The 24,425-nt window shown below is 37.0% G+C and overlaps 1 protein-coding gene across 1 annotated transcript; it reads right to left on the bottom strand.

Moving 5' to 3' along the window:
- Nucleotides 1-15,864: 15,864 nt before the first annotated feature.
- On the bottom strand, nt 15,865-20,336 carry LOC129876196 (WPP domain-interacting protein 2-like). The gene is made up of 3 exons (XM_055951552.1): nt 20,134-20,336; nt 18,464-19,566; nt 15,865-16,722 (listed from the first exon to the last, which is right to left on the bottom strand). The coding sequence occupies exons 2-3, from the start codon at nt 19,482-19,484 to the stop codon at nt 15,983-15,985; spliced, it is 1,761 nt and encodes a 586-aa protein (XP_055807527.1). The 5' UTR covers nt 19,485-19,566; nt 20,134-20,336; the 3' UTR covers nt 15,865-15,982.
- Nucleotides 20,337-24,425: the final 4,089 nt, after the last annotated feature.

Here is a 24,425-nt window from a genome sequence, read left to right on the forward strand (position 1 = left end):
GATTTTATAGGATCCACACCACTTTTTTAGCATTTATGGGTCACCAAATAGGAATTCAAGATTTTTCTCAATTTTTCGTATATATTAGCTTACAAATATTTTATAAAAATGACAATCAATAATTACTCAGTCGATGATATTTATAGCTTTTATGAGATTCACGCTGTTTTTTATAGCATTTTAGGGGTCACAATATATGAATTTAGGTTTTTCTTGTTTTTCGTGTATATTCTCCATGAATATTTTATAAATATGAATGTTCAGTTTGACTCCTAATTTTATAGGTTCATCCTTAATTATCTAGTTAATGATATTTATATCTTCAACATAATCCTCACCACTTTTTTTTGCGTTAGAGGTCACGAAACGGGAAAATAATATTAGTTCTTTCAATTTTTTATGAATTAATTAGCCTATGAATATTTTGTAAATATAAATGTTCGAATATTTTTGATTTCAAATTTTATAGTATCATCCGTAATTATTTATTGAATGATATTCATAGCTTATATAAGATTTACGCTATTTTTTTAGTGTTTACGAGTCATGAAATAGAAATTCATCAATTTTTATTGGATCCTCTGTAAGTATTCAGGGAATCAGTATGTGTAGCCTCTGCACGATCCATGGTGCATTCATAACATTAGGGTTTTTTCTGAAACCTTTATGGGGACCCTCCGTAAGTACTCGGTGGATCAGTATGTGTAGCATCGCATGATCCATGGCGTATTCATAGTATTTAGGGGCCGTAGAAATGAAATTAAGCTATTTTTCATTTTTCATATGTGTATTAGCTCATTAATATTTTGGTAAATTGGCTTTCAATTAATTTTTTTCGAAACCTTTATGAGACTCTCTGTAAGTACCCAAGGGATCAGTACGTGTAAGCTGAGCACGATTCACTGTGCATTCATAACATTTAGGGGCCGCACAAGTAAAACTAGGCGATTTTTTTATTTTTCATGTGTGTTAGCCCATGAATATTTTGGTGAACTAGCTTTAAGTCATTTTTTTTGAAATCATTATGGGACCCTCCTTAGGTATCTGAAGGAACAGTATGTGTAGCCTCAGCATGATCCATGACACATTCATAGCATTGGGCAGCACAAATAGAATTAGGCGGTTTTTTCATTTTTTCGTGTGTTAGCCTATGAATAGGTAGCCGAAGGATCAATACGTGTAGCTTCGACACGATCCACGATGCATTCATAACATTTAGGGGTCGCATAAGTGGCATTAAGCGATTTTCTCATTTTTCGTATGTGTAGCCCATTAATATTTTGTTGAACAGACTTTCGTCATTTTTTTCCTGAAATTATTATGGGACCCTTCGTAGGTATCGAAAAGATCAGTACGTGTAGCCTCGACATGATCCACAGCGCATTCATAACATTTAGGGACCGCACAAGTAGAATTAGTTGATTTTCTTAATTTTCGTGTGTGTTAGCCCATTAATATTTTGGTAAATTGACTTTTGATCAATTTTTTTTGAAACAATGATGAGACCCCTTGTAGGTACTGGGGGGATCAGTACGTGTAGAATCGGTACGATCCATAACACATTCAAAACTTTAAGGGCCCGTACAAAAAAAAATAGGCTATTTTCTAACTTTACGTGTGTTTTAGCCCATGAATATTTTGGTGAACTAACTTTCAATTAATTATTTTTGGAATTTTTATGGGACCCTCTTAAGTACCCGAGGGATCAGTACGTGTAGCCTCAGCACGATCCACGTCGAATTCATAGCATTTAAGTGTCGCACAAGTAGAATTAGGCATTTTTTTATTTTTCGTGTGTGTTATTCTATGAATATTTTGGTGAACTGCTTTTCGATTAATTTTTTTCGAAATCATTATGGGAACCTCCGTAGGTACCCGAGGGATCAAAACGTGCAGCATCGACATGATCCATAATGCATTCATAGTATTTAGAGATCGCACAAGTAGAATTAAGTGATTTTCTCATTTTTCGTGTGTGCTAGCTCGTGAATATTTTGTTAAACTGACTTTCAGTCAATTTATTTTTGAAACCACTATGGGACCCTCTATAGGTATCCGGGGGATTGGTACGTGTAGTCTCAGCACGATCCACAACACATTTATAGCATTTAGGGCCAACATAAGGGAAATTAGGCAATTTTCTATATTTTCGTGTGTTAGCCCATTAATATTTTGATGAACTAGATTTCAGTCAAATTTTTTTCAAAACAATTATGGGACCCCGTGTAGGTATTCGGGGATCAGTATGTGTAGCCTCGACATGATCTTCGGCGCATTCATTTCATTTAAGAGCCGCACAAGTAAAATTAGGCGATTTTCTTATTTTTCGTGTGTGTTAGCTCATGAATATTTTGGTGAACTGACTTTCGGTCAATTTTTTTTGAAATGTTTATGGGACCCTTTGTAAGTTATCAATGGATTAGTACGTGTATCCTCGACACGATCCAAGATGCATTTATTGCACTTATTATCCGCACAAGCAAAATTAGATGGTTTTTATTTTGTGTGTGTTAGCCTATTAATATTTTAGTGCACTGACTTTTGATTAATTATATTTCGAAACCCGTATGGGACCCTCCAAATGAACTCGCGGGATCATTACGTGTAACCTCTACACGATCCACGGCGCATTCATAGCATTTAAGGGCCGCACAAGCAGAATTACATAAGTTATTTTTATTTTTCGTGTGTGTTAGCTCATGATTATTTTAGTGAATTAACTTTCGATTAATTCTTTCTTGAAATTTTTATGAGACCCTATGTAAGTATCAGGGGGATCAGTACGTGTAGCATCGACACGATTCACGACGCATTTATAGAATTTAGGGGTCGCACAAGTGGAATTAGACGATTCTCATTTTTCGTTTGTGTTAGTAAATGAATATTTTGGTGAACTGAATTTCGGTCAATTTTTTTCGAAACCTTTATGGGAACCTCCCTAAGTAATCGAGTGATCAATACGTGTAGTCTCGACACTGTTCATGGTGCATTCATAGCATTTAGGGATCATACAAGCGGAATTAGATAATTTTATTATTTTTCGTGTGTGTTAGCACATGAAGATTTTGTTGAGCTGACTTTTGATAAAAAAAAATTGAAACCTGTATGAAACCCTCTGTAAGTACCCATTAAATCAGTACATGTAGCCTCAATACGATTCATAGTGCATTCATAGCATTAAGGGGTAGAACAAGTGGAATTAAGTAATTTTCTCTTTTTTCTTGTGTTTTAGCCCATAAATATTTTGTTGAATTGGATTTCAGTTAATTTTTTTCTAAAACAATTATGGGACCCCCTGTAGGTACTCAGGGGATCAATACGTGTAGCATTGACATGATCTACGATATATTAATAACATTTAGGGGCCGTACAAGGTGAATTGAGCAATTTTCTCATTTTTCGTGTGTGTTAGCAAATGAATATTTTTATAAATTGGTTTTTGATCAGTGTTTTTTAAAAATCTTTATTGGGACCCTTCGTAAGTAACCGAGAGATCAGTACGTGTAGTCTCAACACAATTCATGGTGCATTCATAGCATTTAGGGGCCGCATAAACGAAATTAAGCTATTGTTTCATTTTTCGTGTGTGTTAGCTAATGAATATTTTGGTGAACTAGCTTTCGATCTATTTTTTTTGAAACCTTTATAGAACCCTCTGTAAGTATTTGGGGGATCAATATGTGTAGCCTCAGCACAATCCATGGTGTATTCATTGCATTTAGGGGCCACAGAAGTGGAATTAGGCAAAAAATTTTAAAAAACCATTTGGGGACCCTTCATATATATCGAGTAGATCTGTACGTTTAGCCTCGGCACGATTGACGCCACATTCATAGGTTTTAGAGGTTGCACAAGTGAAATTAGGCGATTTTATCTTTTTTTAATGTGTGTTACCCAATTAATATTTTATTGAATTGAATTTTGTTTAATATTTTTTTCCAAAATCATTATGGGACCTTTTATAGGTATCCGTGGAATCAGTACGTATAGCCTCGACACCCTTCATGGTGATTCATATCAGTCAGGGGCCGCACAAGTGAAATTAAATGATTTTCTCATGTTTTGTTTGTGTTGGCAAATGAATATTTTGGTGAACTGTCTTTCGGTCAATATTTTTCTGAAATCATTATGGATCCTCCGTAGGTACTAGAGGGATCTATATGTCTAGTCTCAGCACAATTCATAGCGCTTTCATAACATTTAGGGGCCGCATAAGCGAAATTAGATGATTTTCTCATTTTTCGTGTACAACCCATGAATAATATGGTGAATTGCCTGTTGCTTAATTTTTTAAAAAAACTTTTATGGATTCCTCTTTAAGTACCCTGTGGATCAATACGTGTAACTTCTACAAGATTCACGGCGCATTCATAGCATTTAGAGGCTCCACAAGTAGAATTATATTATTTTCTCATTTTTCGAGTGTGTTAGCCCATGAATGTTATAAACGCGCAGTGGATCGTGCAGAAGCAGTACGTACTAATCCTCATGGTACCTACGGAAGGTCTCATTATGGTTTTGAGAAAAATCCACCAGAAGCTAGGTCAGCAAAAATATTCATAGGCTAACACTCACGAAAAAATGGCAAAATCGTCTAATTTTGTATGTGTAGCTCCCAAATGCTATGAACGTGCCGTAGATAGTGCTGAGCCACATATACTGATCCCCCGGGTACCTACAGGGTGTCCCACAATGGTTTCTGAGAAAAATCCACTGAAAGCAAGTTCACCAAAAATAGCAATGGGTTAACACACACGAAAAATGCCAAAATCACTTAATTCTGCTTGAGCGACATCTAAATGCTAAAAACGTATCTTCGATCGTGCCGAATCCACATATGCTGATCCCTCAGGTTTCTACGGAGGGTACCATAACGGTTTCCGCAAAAAATCCACTAGAAGTCAATTTACCAAAAATATTCATGGGCTAAAATACATAAAAAATAGAAAAATTGCCTAATTTCGCTTTTGGTGCACCTAAATGCTATTAACGCGCCATGGATCATGTTGAGGCGACGTATTGATCCTCCGAGTACCTACATAGAGTACCGTAATGGTTTTCGATAAAAATCTACTAGAAGCCAGTTCACCAAGAATACCCATTTGTTAACACTCACGAAAAAATTGCAAAATCGCCTAATTCAGCTTGTCGGGCCCTAAATGCTATAATGCGTCGTGGATTATGCCGAGATTGCACGCACTGATCCCCCGGGTATCTACAGAGGGTTCCAAAATAGTTTCCAAAAAAATCCACCGAAAGCTAGTTCACAAAAAATATCAATGGGATAAAACACATGAAAAAATAACAAAATTGCATAATTCCGCTTGTGCGGCCCGTAAATGCTTTGAATGCACCGTGGATCATGCCTAGGTAGCACTTACTAATCCCCAAGTACCTACGGAGGGTCCTATAATGGTTTCTCAGAAAAATCCATCGTAAGCCATTTCACCAAAAACATCAATGGGCTAACACACACGAATAAATGACAAAATAGCCTAATTGCACTAGTGCGGCCTTAAATGGTTTTCGATAAAAATCCACTACCAAAAATATCCACTGGCTAACACACAAGAAAAAAAAGCAAAATGGCCTAATTCCAATTGTGCGACCCCCTACATTCTATGAACGCGCCATAGATTGTGCTGAGGCCACACTTACTAATCCCCTAGGTACCTACAGAGGGTCCCCTAACAGTTTTCGATAAAAATCCATCGGAATCCAGTTCACTTAGAATATAAATGGGCGAACATACATGAAAAATGACAAAATCGCTTCATTCCGCTTGTACGGCCCCTAAATGCTATGAACGCGTCGTAAATCATGCTAACGCCGCACATATTAATCCCCGGGTACCTACTGAGGGTTCCATAATAGTTTTTGAGAAAAATCCACCTGAAAACTGTTAATCAAAAATATCCTCACGAAAAAATCAAAAAATCCCCTAATTCCGCTTGTACGACTCTAAATGCTATTAACAAAGAGTGGATCGTGTTGCGATTGCATGTACTGATCTGTTAGATACCTATAGAGGGTCCCATAACAGTTTTTGAGAAAAATCCTCCAGTTTTCAGTTCACCAAAAATATCAATGCCTAACACACGAAAAAATAGCAAAATCGTCTAATTCCTCTTCCATGGACCCTAAATGTTATGAATACATCGTGGATCATGCAAAAGCCGCAATTAATGATACCACAGAAACCTATGAAGGGTCCATAATAGTTTCTGAGAAAAATTTACCGAAAGCCAGTTCACCAAAAATATCATTAGACTAACACATACGAAAAAAAATGATAAAATCACCTAATTTTGCTTGTGCGACCCTTAAAAGTCTTAAAAGGGTCGTGGATCTTGTCGAGGCCATAAGTACTGATTCTTCTAGTATCTACAGAGGGCCCCATAATAGTTTTCGAAAAAAATTCATCGAAAGCCAGTTCATCAAAAATATACATGGGCTAACACACACAAAAAATGACAAAATTGCCTAATTCCGTTTGTACGGCTCCTAAATGCTATGAACGAGTCGTGAATAATTCTGACGTCGCACATGTTGATCCCCCGCTTGCCTACGGAGGTTCCCATAACAATTTTCAAGAAAAATGAATCGGAAGCCAGTTCACCAAATATATTCATGGGTCAACACACATGAAGAAAATCACCTAATTCTGTTTGTGTAACCCCTAAATGCTATGATCATGGCGTGAATCGTGTCCAGACTGAACGTACTAATTCCCCGGATACCTATGGAGGGTCTCATAATAGTTTTCAAGAAAATTCCATCAGAAGTCAGTTCACCACAAATATTAATCCGCCAACACATAAGAAAAAAAATAGCAAAATCACCTAATTCCGCTTTTACGGCCCTAAATGCTATGAACATGCGATGGATCATGCCAAGGCGCATGTACTGATTCCTTTGGTACCTATTGAGGGTTCTATAAAGATTTCCAAGATAAATCCACCGAAAGCTAGTTCACCAAAAATATCAATGGCCTAGCACATACGAAAAAATGGTACAAATGCCAAATTCTGCTTGTGCGACTCCTAAATGCTATAAACGCACCGTGGATCATGCTATAGTCGCACGTATTGATCTCTGAGTATCTTTGGAAGTTCCCAGAACAATTTTCGAGAAAAGTCCATCCGTAGCCATTTCACCAAAATCGCCTAATTTCGCTTGTGCGGCTCCTAGATGCTATAAATGTGTCATGGATCATGCCGAGGCTGCACGTACTTATCTCCTGCGTACCTACAGAGGGTCCCATAATAGTTTCTAAGAAAAAATCAATCGGAAGCCAACTCACCAAAAATATCTATTGGCTAATACACACAAAAAATGACAAAATCGCTTAATTCTGCTAGGCCCCTAAATGCTATGAATGCACCGTCGATCATATCGAGTACTCACGCATTGATCCCCCAAGTACCTATGGAAGGTCCTACAATGGTTTAGAAGAAACATTCACCGAAAGCCAGTTCACAAAAATATTTATTGGCTAACATACATTAAAAATGGCAAAATCGTCAAACTCAGCTTGTGTGGCCCCTAAATGCTATTAACGCATCTTGGATCGTGATGAGGAAGCTCGTACTGATCCCCGAGTACTTACGGAAGGTCCCATAATGATTTTCCAGAAAAATCCACTAGAAGCTAGTTCACCAAAAAATGTCCATGACTAACACACGCGAAAAATATCATCTGAGGGTCCTATGACGGTGTCTGAGAAAAACTCTACAGGAAGACAATTCTCCAAAAATATCAATGGATTAGCACATAAAAAAATGAATTTATTTCCTAATTCTGCATGTGCGGACCCTACGTAGGGTCCCATAATAGTTTTCAATAAAAATCCTTTTGGATATAGTTCACCAAGAACATCCAGGGGCTAACACACACTAAAAAATTATAAAATCGCCAAATTCTACTTGTGTGGCCCCTAAATACTATCAACGCGCCATAGATCAAGATGAGGCCGTACGTACTGATCTTTTAGATACCTAGGAAGGGTCCATAATGGTTTACAATAAAAATCCACTAGAAGCCAGTTCACCAAAAATATCGTTGGGCTAAAGCACACGAAAAAATAGCAAAATCGCCTAATTTTGCTTCTGCGACTCCTAAATAATATCGATGCATCGTGTATCGTGATAAGGTCGCATGTACTAATCCCCCACGTACCTACAAAGGGTTCCATAATAGTTTTCAAGAAATATCCACCGAAAACCATTTTGACCAAAAATATACATAGGCTAACAAACAAAAAAATAACAAAATTGATATTTTAGTAGTGCAGACTCTAAATGCTATGAATGCGTCGTTGATCATACCGAGGCCGCACATACTAATTCCCTGAGTACCTACGGTGGTTCTCATAATGATTTCTGAGAAAAATCCACTAGAAGACAGTTCACCAAATATATTCTTAGACTAAGACACCAAAAATGACAAAATCATTTAATTCCGCTTGTGCGGTCCCTAAATGCTATAAACACACAGTGGAACATGATGAAGCCGCACGTACTGATCCCCGAGTAGCTACGGAGGGTCCAATAATAGTTTCGGAGAAAAATCTATCAGAAGTCAGTTCGAAAAAAGTATTCATGGCTAACACACGAAAAAATGACAAAATCGCCTAATTTCGCTTGTGCGACCCCTAAATTCTATTAACGTGCCATGGATTATGCCGAGACACATGTAATGATCCCCAGGTACCTACTGAGGGTCCCATAATGGTTTCCAAGAAAAATCCGTCAGAAGCCAGTTCACAAAAAATATTCATGGGCTAGCACACATGAAAAAAATAGCAAAATCGCTTAATTCCACTTGTGCATCCCCAAAATTCTAAGAACGCATCGTGGATCATATTGCAGCTGCACATACTGAACCCTCAGGAACCTATGGAGGGTCCCAAAATGGTTGCTGAGAAAAATCTACTGGAAATCAGTTCACCAAAAATATCTATTGGATAACACACATGAAAAAATGGTAAAATCGCCTAATTTCGCTTGTGCGGATCCTAAATGCTATAAATGTGTTGTGGATCATGTCGAGGACGCATTTACTTATCCCCCGGATACCTACGGAGGGTCCAATAATGGTTTTCGAGATGATCCACGACGCATTTATAGCATTTAGGAATCGTACAAGCGAAATTAGGCGACTTTCACATTTTTCATGTGTGTTAGCATATGAATATTTTGGTGAACTTTCTTTCGATTAAATTTTTTTAAAAACTTTTATGGGACCCTTCTTAAGTATCTAGGGGATCATTACGTCTAGCCTCGGCACGATCAACGGCATATTTATAACATTTAGGGGTGCACAAGCGGAATTGAGTAATTTTCTTATTTTTCTTGTTATTAGCCCATGAATATTTTGGTGAACTGATTTTGGTCAAATTTGTTTTGGAACCTTTATGGGACCCTTCGTAAGTACTTGAAGGATCAATACGTGTAGCCTCAACACAATCCATAGTGCATTCATAGCATTTAGGGTCTGCACAAGCGAAATTAGGCGATTTTCTCATTTTTCGTATATGTTAGCCCATGAATATTTTGGTAAACTGCCTTTCTGTCAATTTTTTTCAAACCTTTATAGGATCCTCTGTAAGTACCAAGGGATCTTTACGTGTAGCTTTGGCACGATCCATGGCACATTCATAGCATTTAGGGGTACACAAGCGAAATTAGATGATTTTTTCATTTTTTGTGTGTGTTAGCCAAGAATATTTTGGTGAACTGAATTTTAATCAATTTTTTTCTGATACCTATATATGACCCTATATAAGTACTCATTGGATCAGTACATGTAGCCTCTATACGATCAATGGAGCTTTCATCACATTTAGGGGTCGCACAAGCGTAATTAAGTGATTTTCTCATTTTTCGTATGTGTTAGCCCATTAATATTTTAGAGAACTAGATTTCAGTTAAATAAAAATTCAAACCTTTTTGGGACCCTTCGTAAGTACCCAGGGATCAGTACTTGTATCCACAACACATTCATATTATTTGGAGGTTGCACAAGTGGAATTAAGCGATTTTTTTCATTTTTCGTATGTGTTAGCCTATTAATAGTTTGGTGAACTAGATTTTGATCAATTATATTTCGAAACCTATATGGGACCCTCCGTATGTAGCCAAGTATCAGTACGTGTAACCTAGGTACAATTTATGATGCATTCATAGCATTTAGGATCCGCATAAATGGCATTAGGCGATTTTCTTATTTTTCGTGTGTTAGCCCATTAATATTTTGGTAAATTGATTTTCAGTCAATTTTTTTTCAAACCCATTATAAGACCCTCCGTAAGTACTAGGGGGACAAATACGTATATCATTGACACGATCTACAATGTATTTATAACATTTAGAGGCCGCACAAGCGGAATTAGACGATTTTCTCATTTTCATTGTGTTAGCCCACGAATATTTTGGTGAACTGGATTTCGATCAATTCTTTTCTGAAACATTTATATGACACTCTGTAAATACTCAGAGGATCAGTGTGTGTATCCTCATCATGATCCAGGGTGCATTCATATTAGCCTCATTACGATCCACAGTGCATTCATAGTATTTAGAGGCCGCACAAGCGAAATTAAGTGATTTTCTCATTTATCATTTGTATTAGCCCATGAATATTTTGATAAACTGGCTTTCGGTCAAACAAATTTCAAAACATTTATGGGACCCCCCGTAAGTACCTAGGAAATTAGTACGTATAGCCTCATCACGATCCACAGAGTTTTAATAGCATTTGGAGGTCGCACAAGCTAAATTAAGTGATTTTCTCATTTTTTGTGTGTTAGCCCATTAATATTTAAGTGAACTAGCTTTGGATAAAAAAATTCCTAAAACCTTAATAAAACCCTTCGTAATTACTCGGGTGATATGTATGTATAGACTTATCATGACACACGACACATTCATAGCATTTAGAGATCGAACAAGCAGAATTAGACAATTTTCACATTTTTCGTTTGTGTTAGCCTATGAATATTTTGGTGAACTGGTTTTCGATTAATTTTTTTCCGAAACTATTATTGGGACCTTTTTAAGTACCAAGGGGAGCAGTACGTGTTGCTTCGGCATGATCAACGATGCATTCATAACATTTAGAAGCCGCACTAGCGGAAGTAGGCGATTTGATCATTTTTCGTGTATGTTAGTCAATGAATATTTTGGTTAACTAGCTTTCGGTCAATTTTATTTCAAGAATCTTTATGGGACCCTCCTTAAGTACCCAACGGATTAATACGTGTAGCCTCAACACAATTCAAGAACTATTCATAGCATTTAGGGGGTCGCACAAGAGGAATCGTGCGATTTTCTTATTTTTCGTGTATGTTAGCCATGAAATTTTTTGTGAACTGGCATTAGATCAATTTTTTCGTAACCTTTATAAGACCCTCCATAAGTACCCCGAGAATCAGTACGTGTAGTCTCAGTACGATCTACGATGTACTCATAGCATTTAGGGGGCTGCACAAGTAAAATTTGGCGATTTTTTTATTTTTCGTGTGTGTTAGCCCAAAAATATTTTGGTGAACTAACTTTTGGTTAAAATAATTTGAAACATTTATAAGACCCTTCGTAAGTACTCGAGGGATCAGTATGTGTAGTCTCAGCACGATCACATAATTACTGAGAGTTCTATAAAGGTTTTGGCAGAAAAATTACCAAAAGTCATATCACCAAAAACTTCATGGGTTAACACACGAAAAAGTGAGAAAATCACCTATTTTTTGTTAAATGACCTTTAAATGCTAAGAAAATGGTGTAGATTATGCCGAGATTACATGTATTGTTCTCCTAGTTAGTTAAAATGGTCCTATAAAAAATTTAAAAAAAAATTGACCGAAAGTCATAACATAAAAAACATAATGGGCCAACACACATGAAAAAATAAAAAATCATCTAATTCCTATTGTTGACCCTTAAATGCTATGAAAATGATGTGGATTATGTCGAGGCTTCGTGTGTTTTTCCTCAAGGTCGTTACGGAGGGTGTTGTAAATGTTCTGGAAAAAAATTGATTAAAAGTCATATCACCAAAATATTCATGGCTAACACACACGAAAAACTGAGAAAATCGTCTAATTCTTATTAAGTGGCCCTAAATGCTAAGAAAATGGCATAGATCAAGTCAATGCTACATGTACTGTTCACCTAAGTCGTTACAAAGGATCTGGTAAAGGTATTGTAAAAAAATTAACCAAAGTCATATCATCAAACAATTTATGGGCTAACACACAAACAATTGTGAAAATCACCTAATTTTTGTTGAATGGCCCTAATGATAAAAAAAATTGGTGTGGATCATGTCGAATCTACACATATTGTTCCCCCAGATTATTACGGGGGGTCTTGTAATGATTTTGCATAAAAATTGATCGAAAGTCATATCACTAAAAAATTTCATGGGCTAACACACATAAAAATCTGAGAAAATCGCCTAATTTTTGTTGTATACCTCATAAATGCTAAGAAAATGGTGTGGATCATATCAAGACTACACATGTTGTTTCCCCAAGTCATTACCATTTGCATAAAAATTGATCGAAAGTCATATCACTAAAAAAAATCATGGGCTAACACACACGAAAAATCTGAAAAAATCGCCTAATTTCTGTTGTATACCTCATAAATGCTAAGAAAATAGTTTGGATCATATCAAGCCTACACATGTTGTTTCCCCAAGTCATTACATATGGTATTGTAAAAGTTTTGCAAAAACATTGACAGAAATCCATATTACCAAAAAACTTATAGATTAACACGCAAAAAATTGAGAAAAAATCATCTAATTTCTGTTGAGTGACCCCTAAATGCTATGAAAATTGCGTGAATTATGTTGAGGCTACACAAACTATTCCGTAAAGTCATTACGGATCTGTAAAGGTTTTGCAAAAAAAAGTAGACTGAAAGTTATATTACCAATAAAAACATAGGCTAACACACAAAAAAAACTGAAAAAATCGTCTAATTTATGTTGAGTGACCCCTAAATGCAAAGAAAATAGAGTGTATCATATTGAGGCTACACATTCCCACGAGTTGTTATGGAGGATCCTGTAAAGATTTTGCAAAAATTGACCGAAAGTCGTTACCGAAAAATCATGGGCTAATACACATGGAAAACTGGAAAAAAATCGTTTAATTTCTATTGAGTAACCCCTAAATGCTAAGAAAATGGTGTGCATCATTCGGAGGGTACATGTACTATTCTCCTAGGTCATTAGGGGGATATTGTAAAGGTTTTATAAAAAATTGACCAAAAGTCATATCTTCAAAAAAATTATGGGTTAACACACACAAGAACATTCATTTTGAATGAACCCACAAAATTTAGGGCATACGGAGTCGGAAAGATATATTTGTTTAATGGATTAATACACACAAAAAACTTATATAATCTTAAACTTATTTTCGTGACTTGGAAACTCCAAAAAAAGTGACGTCGATCCTTGAGAAAGAATGTGTATTGTCCACTAGATTGTTTTGAAAGGACCGACGAAATTTGAGGTCAAATAGAGTAGGATAGTCATTCCGAAAAAAATTACGGATTAATGCACACAAAATTGAGATAATCCTATTTTTTTGTTTTGTGACTCGAAAACTCCCCACCCCCAAATAAATGCGGCAGTGGTTATTGAGAAACAATGAATATTATTCAATAGGTCGTCATGAATGGACCTACAAAATCTGGAGTCAAATGGAGTTGGTCAGTCATATTCTAAAAAATTCATGAACTAATACATACAAAAAGCTGAGATAATCTTAAAATCATGTTTCATGACCCAACAAAGCCAATAACAAAGCATCGGTCCTTGAGAAACAATGAGTATCATTCATTGGATCCTTTCGAATGAACTCGCAAAATTTAGAGTTAAACGAAGTCAGTCAATCATATTTCAAAAAATTCAAGGGGTGATACACACAAAAGGTGTAGATAATCTTGAATTCTTGTTTCGTGACCTCAAAACTCCAAAACGAGTGATATCAATCTAGCAGAGACAATAAGCATCGTTCACTATGTCATTACGTATGAACCCTCTCATCATAAATATAACAAAGCCCCATGACTCTCTTGTCACTTAAATCTGCAGGTGTTAGCCTCCTCCTCCTAGGCTTGTCCGCTGCAACAGTTCGAGCAGATTTGGATAAGTGTAAATTGGGTGTAGTTTGCGGTTCAGCATAGGAGTATGGCCGGCCAGTGGGAATTTTCATGGCTGCCTTCCACTGTTTCAAGAAGATGGGACTCCTGAAAACGAGCTAAGTGGTATGCATGAGGCAAGGAATAAGGCCTATGAATTCGTACAACATCCCCTAATTCAGGTTTCAGTGCATTCAAAAATACACTAATGGCATGATTGGGATCCAATGTTAACCTAGTCATGGCTTTATCAAACGCCTTATGACACCCAATAACACCGTCAGTTTGCCTTAAACGCACCAACTCACTCATGGGGTCATCAAATTCAGTATCAAGTTTGTCAGACATGGCATAGATGTACTCCTCCCAGGTAGGAGTGGACAGATGACTTCGACTCCGCAAGTAAGCTCGATGTCATTGCAGTGCAAGGTCATCGAAATGCAGAGTTGCAATGGTCACCTTTTGCTGAGACTGAACCTCATCGAAGGAGAAGAATTGCTCCACCCCGCTGATATCAGTCCTGAACCCCTTCCATTTAATCGTGGGAACTCACCCTGGATAGACGTCAGAGTGATGGGATATGCTGGTTAAGGAATATTGGGGATGTGGGGTGAAAGTTTTTTAGTACTGGGGTTGTTGGAAGTGTTTCACATTAGATGGGGTATTGGGTCATTTGTGGAAGGTTTGTGACACAATTGGGATTGAAGGGAGTCGGTAATTGGGAATTTGATGAGGAAGAGATATCGTAGTGAACTGTGCTTGCATGGCTGAGCCGCTGAGGCGAGGCTAAATTGAGTTGGATTTGCCGAAATTGGGGAGGAACTGGATGGGTTCAGCTGATGAGATGGACCTCCTGACGTCGGAATATTCACCGGGGTCTGTTAAATAGTGGAGGTGGATACGAAGGTGGAGGAGGAATTGAGTTCATAATACCTGGTATAGCTAGTGGTCCTACGGTGGGTGAAAAGATTTCTTCTGAAAATCTCGGGTGCTACTGGTCTCTTCCCTTGATCGGGATCCTTGCTATTCTCAATCGCCCTCTTCAGCTCTGAAAAGAACTTCTCATTCACAGACTCCATCTGATGTTGTCGAGCAGCAATATTAGCCATGTCAATGGCCATTTGATTCATTCGTATAAGAACTCCCCTAATTTCAGTTGTCATAGCTGAATTCCCACAGAGAGGGAAGTGCTTTGATACCACTGATACAAATTGAGCTAATACTGATCGAAATTAGGGAAAAACAGTTAAAGAAGATAAGAGTATTAAGAAGCAGCAAAAACAGAATTCTTATTACATGCCTTCCTCTTCACTGCTTTTGTTTACTATAACAGACAAAGGGACTAATCGTGAAAGATAACTAATATAGGAACTATTATGTGAAGACAATAAAATAAGATCGAAGGCCTAATAGTAATCTGGGAACTTGTTAACTATCATACCACCTGATGACCACCATACCGCCCATATCATATCAGACGGTGATCGCATCTTGCACGTTGAAGCTAATGATTCTTAAAGCTTAAAGCTGTCTCTATTCTTTAGCTCGAAAGAAAATTATTGTGTAGCTAACAGAAGCTAATAAAAAATTGCAAATCTGGTATTGCAAGCTGGGTAGCCCTACAACTATTTGATGGTCAATATCTGCAAATCTCAAAACTTATGAGCCACCAAATCATTTTTTATACTTATCATTGAATTCAATAGACTTGACAAAAAACAAAGTAGGTGTTCCATCTATGAATATATAAAACGACCTAATAAACATTGGTCGTTGCTCTATGTTGAAAATACAAGAGAAAGGGGAAAAAGGCTCACATCTCAAAATTATGTCGGTACAACTTCAACAGCATCAAATGACATCTGCAACATATACAGTCCAAAGACGATAACCAGCAATACCAATTGCATAAAAAAATAGAAACTATACTTGCACACTCCCTTCTGCAGCTCCAGTGTTTTATTAGTGCTGGCCCCATCATCACAGTAATTGTCCAAGTTTTCAGCCTGAGACTTGTGCATTGCAGCCTTTGTTTCTGAATCTCTGAGCTTCTTTACCATCTGTGCTTGTTCGGTAGCTAATATTTTTTGTTCTTCCATGAGGGTAACTTGATCGACTGCTGCAGCTCTCCACTTTTGGATGGTTCTCGATATTACTAAATACTCAAGTTCAGCTTCAATTTTCTGCCTAAATAGGCCCTCAAGCTCTCTTTCAATGTCCCCATTAATCTGGTGCAAATCATTTCCTGTTTTCTTTTTTTCCTTCTTTGCATTACTACTTAAGATGGCTTCCAGTTCAACAACTCTGGCTTCCTTTAACTTAATCAAGTCTGCTTCATCATTAAGCTTGTTTTGCAATAGTATAACATTCTGCTTTAAGCCAACCACTTCAAACTCCAACGAGTTAAATGAATGTTGCACACCATTCCTGGATTGTGACTGTTCAGATGTGTTTGGTCCAGGAAAATCTGTGTCACCTGAACTGAAATCTGAAGGTATACCAACATCCTGAAGAGAATGGTCAATGACATCATCTTCTATTCTAATTTCTTTCCATTTCTGAATTTCTGCAGAGAAAAGCACGTAAACTAATTAATATCAGATTACAGGTAATAAAGGGAGTAACGTATTTCTTCCTTATATGAGGAGTTCAAGGGTAGATATATATTGATAAAGTAAAAGGGACGAAGAAGGTCCAGAAGATACATGTAAACGAAGTGACTAAAGAGCTAATGAAACAAAAACTAAAAGAGGTCTAAAGAGCTCAAGAATGGTACGAGATAATCATCCCAATCTTCATGCCTTCCTTGCACCAAAGGCAGGGAAACTGAAGGACCTATTGGACAAACAAAAGCAAGACATTGGTCCTATCGCTTTACACTGCAGCCATTCATAGAAAAAGAGGCCAATAAGTCTTTCATCAATATAAAAGCCCTTTGGGTTCATTAGAAAGTCAGTACAGTATTTACTAGAATCATCTTACCATTTGCTATATCAAGAGCTTTAGGTCGGACTTAAGTTTAATCTGTTTGCTTCAAGAAGCATAGGATACTCTTATCATATTGCAGAACGAGATCAGGTGTAGGCGTTCGTTCAATTTCTTTAACTTTCCTCGTTATAGTATTTGCTAGTATTATGAGACTTATGAGACAATTTTTTCATTTTCCCTCTTGATTTTATTTCTCCATCTTCGAGACCATTCTGCCGCTTTGCTATTGATACAAACCCAAAACAGCCTAACCCTCCAGATATTCTTCCTATTCTGGAGTTCCTACTTACCAATCACCACAGTAATATTTGTAGAAACAGAAAACTGTAACAGGAGAATATTCCGAAGCATTTAAAACCCCTTGTATTATCGGTCAGGACCTTTTCTTACCAAAATCACTCCTCAACTTTGGCTGAATAAAACCTGTAGTTTTAAGTCCTAGGTCAACCACTACACCTTCTAACTTCCGATATTCCAAAGCAACTTTGTAGGCTATTCACTCCTTTAATTGTCCCAGAATCATCTTTCATCCACAACCTTTTTTATGGTCAAAAGAAGAACAAAACATGTTAACTACTGCCAGTGCAAATGCACATCCTGGTGCTAAAACTACATTTTTTGAACAAGCCAACAATAGTCAAATAAAAAATAGTAACACATTTATCCACCTTCAATGTTACAATATCAAAATTTACCATAACAAACAGATATCAACTTTTCAAAGAGTATAACCAACATTTCATCATAAATAAAATAAAAAAGCATAACCAACACTTGTTGTACTAGCTACAAACAAAGTTGAAGGATTATTTTAGGTACAATGAAAAACTTAATGGCATATAAAAATGGTTTCAATAACCTTTTTTCTCTTTTGACATGATCTTGATTCTTGAAACAATAAATGCATCATAGCGGATACCAAATACAGAACACACTCAAATCCTTCTACTATATACATAGCCATTAAGATTACCAATACTACATCAGACCGGATTTCATGACCTGTTGTCACCTCTTCCTGCAGCAATGCCAGTCCTAAATTCTTGGACAATGACAACAAAATGAAGTTCAAATTTTGGGGGAAGGAGGGACGCGTCTGGGTCGGGAGGGTGGGGGCGTCACACATAACTATGCAATGACTGTCACCTTTCTTATCCTTTTCTGAATTTGGAATAAACTTCAAACCAAAAAAGTAGTCTGGCTCATACAATATGCTGAAGTCGCAAAGCAGAAAATAGGAAGCATAATTAAAACCAAAAAAAGAACATACTATAGAATAGGTACAAAATCGTAGTATTCAATGAAAACTGAAGATCTACCTCTTTCAAGATTTTCCTGAGCAGCTTGAAGGGTGGAGATAGACTCCAGCAGAGGATCGTGATCCGTGGACAACCCCTGATACTCACTCCTCTCTTCTTTAACCTCCCAGGTGGATTCAGCACCTAGATCGTCTTGAGTTTCACATTCCTTACCATTTCTTCTATCTAGAGCAGTCTGAAGTTCCTCACTGAATGGTCTTTCTCTGGTGAGAGCTTCATCACTGAATTGTTCATCATTATTCACTGAGCTTCCACCTTTCGTACCATTACTTGTTGCATGATTATTACTCTGCATAGGGAGGGAATTGGAGCTTTGTGAGTCAGATTCCATGCTTGAATGAGAGCTTTCCTTCTCGATTTTGACCCTTTCTCCTCTAGGCTTTTTACTAGTTTCAGCCTGACTCTTTCCCCGATGAGATTGCTGAGCTGAAGTACCTATCTTTCCACTCAGAGTCCTCTGCCCATTCTTAATAGGCACATAGCCATGGAAGACAGGTGCTTCGTAGCTTGACTTTGGAGCACTGGCTGCAGTCGAAGACCTACTACTCCAATCCTCATTATTCTCTGAGTCCGTTCCACCAAAAAATATAGGCTGAATCGCCAATCCAAAATCACGAATTACACCTAAGCCATCAACATGAACACCAGGGCTCCTCAATAGTGCATTTGCTGAAGAAACAGATCCATCACTATTTTGGATTGTTCCAGCGGACAAATGTACAGGTTTTGCTGAATTTGCAGCGGAGCTTGACAAACCACGCTTCAACAACTTAGCACTGTCTGTGTTACTATCCCCATCATTGTGTGCTTCCCGCCTGATCCTTCTCCATTTCTTCAAGCCAAATCCTTTAGCTGTTACTGAGGATTTCACTGAGGGAGGTGAACCCACTGGGTCCGCAGTATCAATTCCCATACCTGTAGATTCATCTAAAATAGGGATATTGTGATTAATAACACTAGACCCATTGTTTTCAACCTTGTTCCGATCAGGATCATCCAAATCTTGAAGTGTGGTGGTCATTGCTTCATCGTCTTCCACAAACTAAAGCTCTGAACTTTTGACCTCCCAAGTCCCATTACAGAAACAATTCCTGGGCTTTAGCCTTTTAGACAACATGAAGAAGAAGAATAAGTCAGATCAAGATCGAGAACAAACAACCATCATTCCAGCTCGTGGCAACTGAATCCATCAAATTTCACTATAAATTAAATTACACCGCTTGGTAAATTCCAGTTAAAAATCAACATATTACCCTAACTTAAATTTGTTACACTAACAGCAGCAACAAATCAGTTGGGTTTAGCTAAATGAATCATCAATATCAATTATGCTCAATTTGGAACCAAAAATGAATCCACTATATTGATGATGATGAACTGAAGAAGACAACATAAACGAAAAGACCAACAGAAGTAGATTTAACTCTGCACTCATTATTAAATGAAAAAAAAAAAGAGAAGTAAAGAAGAAATCAGATCAAGATCAAGAACAAACAACCATTATTCCAGTTCATGGAAACTGAAAATCTATTAACATTCACTATAAATTGAATTACACAGCTTGGAAATTACCCAAAATTAAATTCGTTACACAAACAGCAACAAACTAATTGGATTATGGTCAATTTGAAACCAAATATGAATTTCTTATTGTGTGAAGTTTGTCGTACCTTTTCATCCATGATCGATAGATTTGCAGAGAAATGAGAAGGAATTGAAGAATATGGAAACCCTTGATTTGGTGTGGATTTAGAAATTTATAGCCACAAAATACTACAACTGATAATTTGGGGGAAGACGACTTGAGGAGTAATCGGGTCGGGTCGGGAGTTGCTAATACGTAATTCTTTCATTTTCAATGATTTAATTATTATATGAACTATACTATTGACATAAGACATAACGTTAAGAGTTGCGATTCTGAGAAATTTCCGAGGGTCAATGACACCAGATTAAAATTTTGGTGGATAGTAAACTCATCCCTACTCAAATTTTATGTTTGTAATGAAATTTGATAATTTATAATGTCACACATCATAAACTACGTTTTTATCACTCGGCGAAAGCTCAATATAATGACACACGATTTGAAATCTCGATAGATGATAAACTTGCTCGTCTACTCTTTTTCACTTAAATACCAAATTTTTTTTGTTTGTTATAGTATTCGGAAATTCGTAGTGTACGTAACTCGCACATCACAATATATGCTCTTAATACTAAACCAAAGTGCAACATCACAAGTTACACTTTTTATCATTAAACAAAAGCTCGAGATTAATGGCACACAATTTGAAATCTCTAACCTTTTTCATTTAAATATCAATTTTTTTATTTATTGAAATGCTTGACAATTCGTAATGTACGTCAGATCCACACATCATAAATTACGCTTGTACCGCTAAACCAAAGGGCAAAGCACTAGAGTTGGTGATATCATTATTTGTACTACTTTGTTATTTTAACATTAGCAATACCATTTCAATCAATAACATAACGGTAACCAAATTTAAAACGTTAGTTTAACTTGCTATATCAATCAATTATACAAAAAAGAAGATATAAAAATTAAAATAAAAAGACATCACATCAAAGTTCAAAATTTGAATTCCTAAAAGTCTTATTAGTTGTATAAAAATTTAACAAAACCAGTTTGATTTAATGGGTTAAAAAATTATTATTTGTACTTATTTAATAAATTCTTAAACACAAATACAAAGATCGAGCTTAAGTTATTGGTCCACATGAACTATTTCTTGTACACTGCATCTGCCCCCATATTTGAGACAAATAAGTGGGTGAATAGATTGTAGCCTAATGTTTGATAATGTGAATTGATAATCATCAAATTTCAAATTTAAATGCAGGTAACCTATTAAATTAAACGAGATACGTATAAGCTAACACATATATCATGATTATATTAAAAGAATTTGGCTAGAACGTGAGAGAGCCAGAACTTTAATAAAAAGATAAGAGACCAAAGTGGGGCATAGTAGTGTGATGATGATGTGGAAACCCACATGACGCAGTGCTTTGAGGGAGGGGGAATGGAAAATGACAGCGCAGAAATAACTATGTGGGGGGTCAAATATCAGTGTTCAATTATTGATGGAATCTTCTTATGTGAGCAAATAATTAGGCAATGTGCCAAAGTAGTAGTTGACAGAAAATAAATGGGTTAGACCCCACATATGAAATTATACCGAACATATTGTAAATATTACCAGCATCTGACGTTCCATTACCGGCAAGAAAGTCCTTAAGGATGAGAAAAATGACAAAGGCTATTCCATAACCGATTATTGTTGTCAAGTCAAGAAAGCTTGGCTGGTATCAGACTCTAAAAGAGTTCTCTTCGAACAAATGGTTTGTTCTATCTTTTTTGTGGCCTTTAATAAGGAACACTTACCTCATAGTATTTTCCGAGGTGAATCCAAATTAATAGATTCTAAAGCGAATACCGAACCTCGAGTGACAACAAAAAAGATGGGAAAAGCTCATGGAAGGACAATACAGGAACCGACAGCATCACCCATGTTTGAATTGTTAGAATAGAAATATATGGATTTCGATGGATTTTGCACAATTTAAAGGCTAAGTTTAGCCCACTGAGCTAACGGAGGAAGAATTTAAAGAGCGTACTCGAACAGGGCGATATCGTGCACAGAATCTCGACTTTTGCTTCCATGAGTTAGTGAGTCCGAGCATCATCAAAAGACCAAACCATCCAATGTGAAAACGGATTCAGCACTGGTTTTCAGTTTCCCTTGCTTTAGAGACTTATTTACATGCAGTAAGGCATAGCAGCTATGAAACTCTCTAGTATCATCAGCATTTCACTACAACAGGACCATAGTTGCCCTGAAAAGAAAGCATTTCACCAGGGGACAAATGTAAGCGTGTAACTTGTGGGTTCATCAGAACCAAGTAACTATGACTCGGACCTTGAATATGTGTTAAAAAATTAATAAATAAGTACAATTAATAGATTTCGAACCCAGAAAATCAAATGGGTTGGGTTAGAATCCCCAAGTCGACTAATAACTCATGATACCTTTAACAAATTAACCAAGTGATATTCACCTTGAGACACACTGTCAACAGTCATCTAACCAAAGGTTTAGGTAAGACTTTAGGAAAAGCAGAAGCTGATAACTACTAAAAGATATTACTGAAACTTGAGGGATGACGGCAAAACATTCCAATAATTGGACACCTTATTTACTGAACTGGACTCCTACTCTTTCTCATATTTTATCTATATCTCATGCTAGAAATCCATAAACCAAGTCGTGGCATTGCCTATAGAGCAAGCCATGAGAGTTTACATGCATGGAAATGCTGGGCTAGTGTGTGGGAATGGTAATGGCTTCCAAAATTCTCTTTAGCTCTAACAAGGCAGGATCCAAGCGGTAGAGATGTCCCATGACGTCAACTCAAGGAGGATTCAAGGAGTGGAAAGCCACTTGACTCTAAGGAGAGGGGGCCTTCCGCTGCACCATAACAGTAACTTGACTTTCTATATATTTTAGCTACTAGCAGTTGGTGAAAAAGTGTGGATTATGTTTCACCAAATGCGCTTCTAAACCTCTAAATGGGGCTATAAATCAGAGACTCAAATTGCCCTTCTTCCCAAAATGCATAACACTATTCATATGTGATACTTTCAACAATACCCCTTCACCCTCCATGAACTCCAAATCACGAACCTTCCGGTATGCACAACTCTTTGCTTACTTAGAGTTGTGAGAAGTCTCTCGTGAATCGACTTGACAAGGCCTGTTTCACCAAATTCGTATCCTATGGTGGGTTACATTGAAGGAAAGAAATGCTAGAGATTTAGAAAACAAGAAGGATAATATAATTAATCTTAAACACCAAGTGTACATTTTAGCTAGTTTTTGGTGCAACTTGGCCTCGGCAAATATATTAGACATGGAGGCCATAGTTGACTTCTATACAACATACCAGTGTAGTTCCGCATGTGGGGTCTGGGGAGGATAGGACATACGCAGCCTTACTCCTACCTTTGTGGGATAGGAAGGTTGTTTCCGATAGACCCTCGAATGGTGGCTTTCTATACACACTATAAAGTAATCTTTAATAGTACACTGGGTATGTTGTTGTCGTACATTTCCTATCAAAAAAAGTTCATGAAACAAATTTACTATTGCTTGGAGTAAGTGTTGCAATTACCACATTTTCATTTCATACAAAAGAACGATCATTTCTTCATGTCCATATACCACATCTTCCTTGATGCTCCACTTCCGTTGAAAATCCACCTCCACCTCCACCCCCACCCCCAAACCACTAAGATTGTCATCTTAGCTTTCATCCTTTCTGACCAAGGACCCAAAGGAATAATCACAAGGCAAAATGTAACCCTGCAAAAAAGGCACCATTGTGCTTGTGAATCCTCTAATTTGTCTCAACCATTATTAACGAAACTTACACACAACTGATTTGATTCATCCAACACTGTTTTTCATGTCTCAGACTTTCGGCCCATTTCTAGATAGGATTTTGAAAATTTTACAATTGGCTTCACAATGGAACTGGCATTCTGAGTTCCATGAACGGAACCTGTTAGCAGTCAACTTTGCCTCCATGGCTCCTAATACTCTACTAATTCTTCCCATAACATAGAAAACCTCCTCATCAAAAATAGAAAATAGAAAACCAACAATCTATTCTTGAAGCCATCTCTGCATGATTTCACACCTACAATGGAAGAACTCTGCCTGACTAGAAAAGATGTTAATATGACCAGCTTCAAACTCACCCAATCTTATGCTCTAGGATTTAGATTAACTCACCATTAGGGCCCCCAATCATAAAAATCTAATAATTATAATTATCATATATTGGGTGATTGTATGAGCTACTTATCATGAAATCATTACAAGCTTAACTTATCATTAACAAAAGAAGGAACCCAATCATATAATTCTATGAA

Source organism: Solanum dulcamara, chromosome 12 (genome assembly GCF_947179165.1).
Source record: "Solanum dulcamara chromosome 12, daSolDulc1.2, whole genome shotgun sequence".
NCBI lineage: Eukaryota > Viridiplantae > Streptophyta > Magnoliopsida > Solanales > Solanaceae > Solanum > Solanum dulcamara.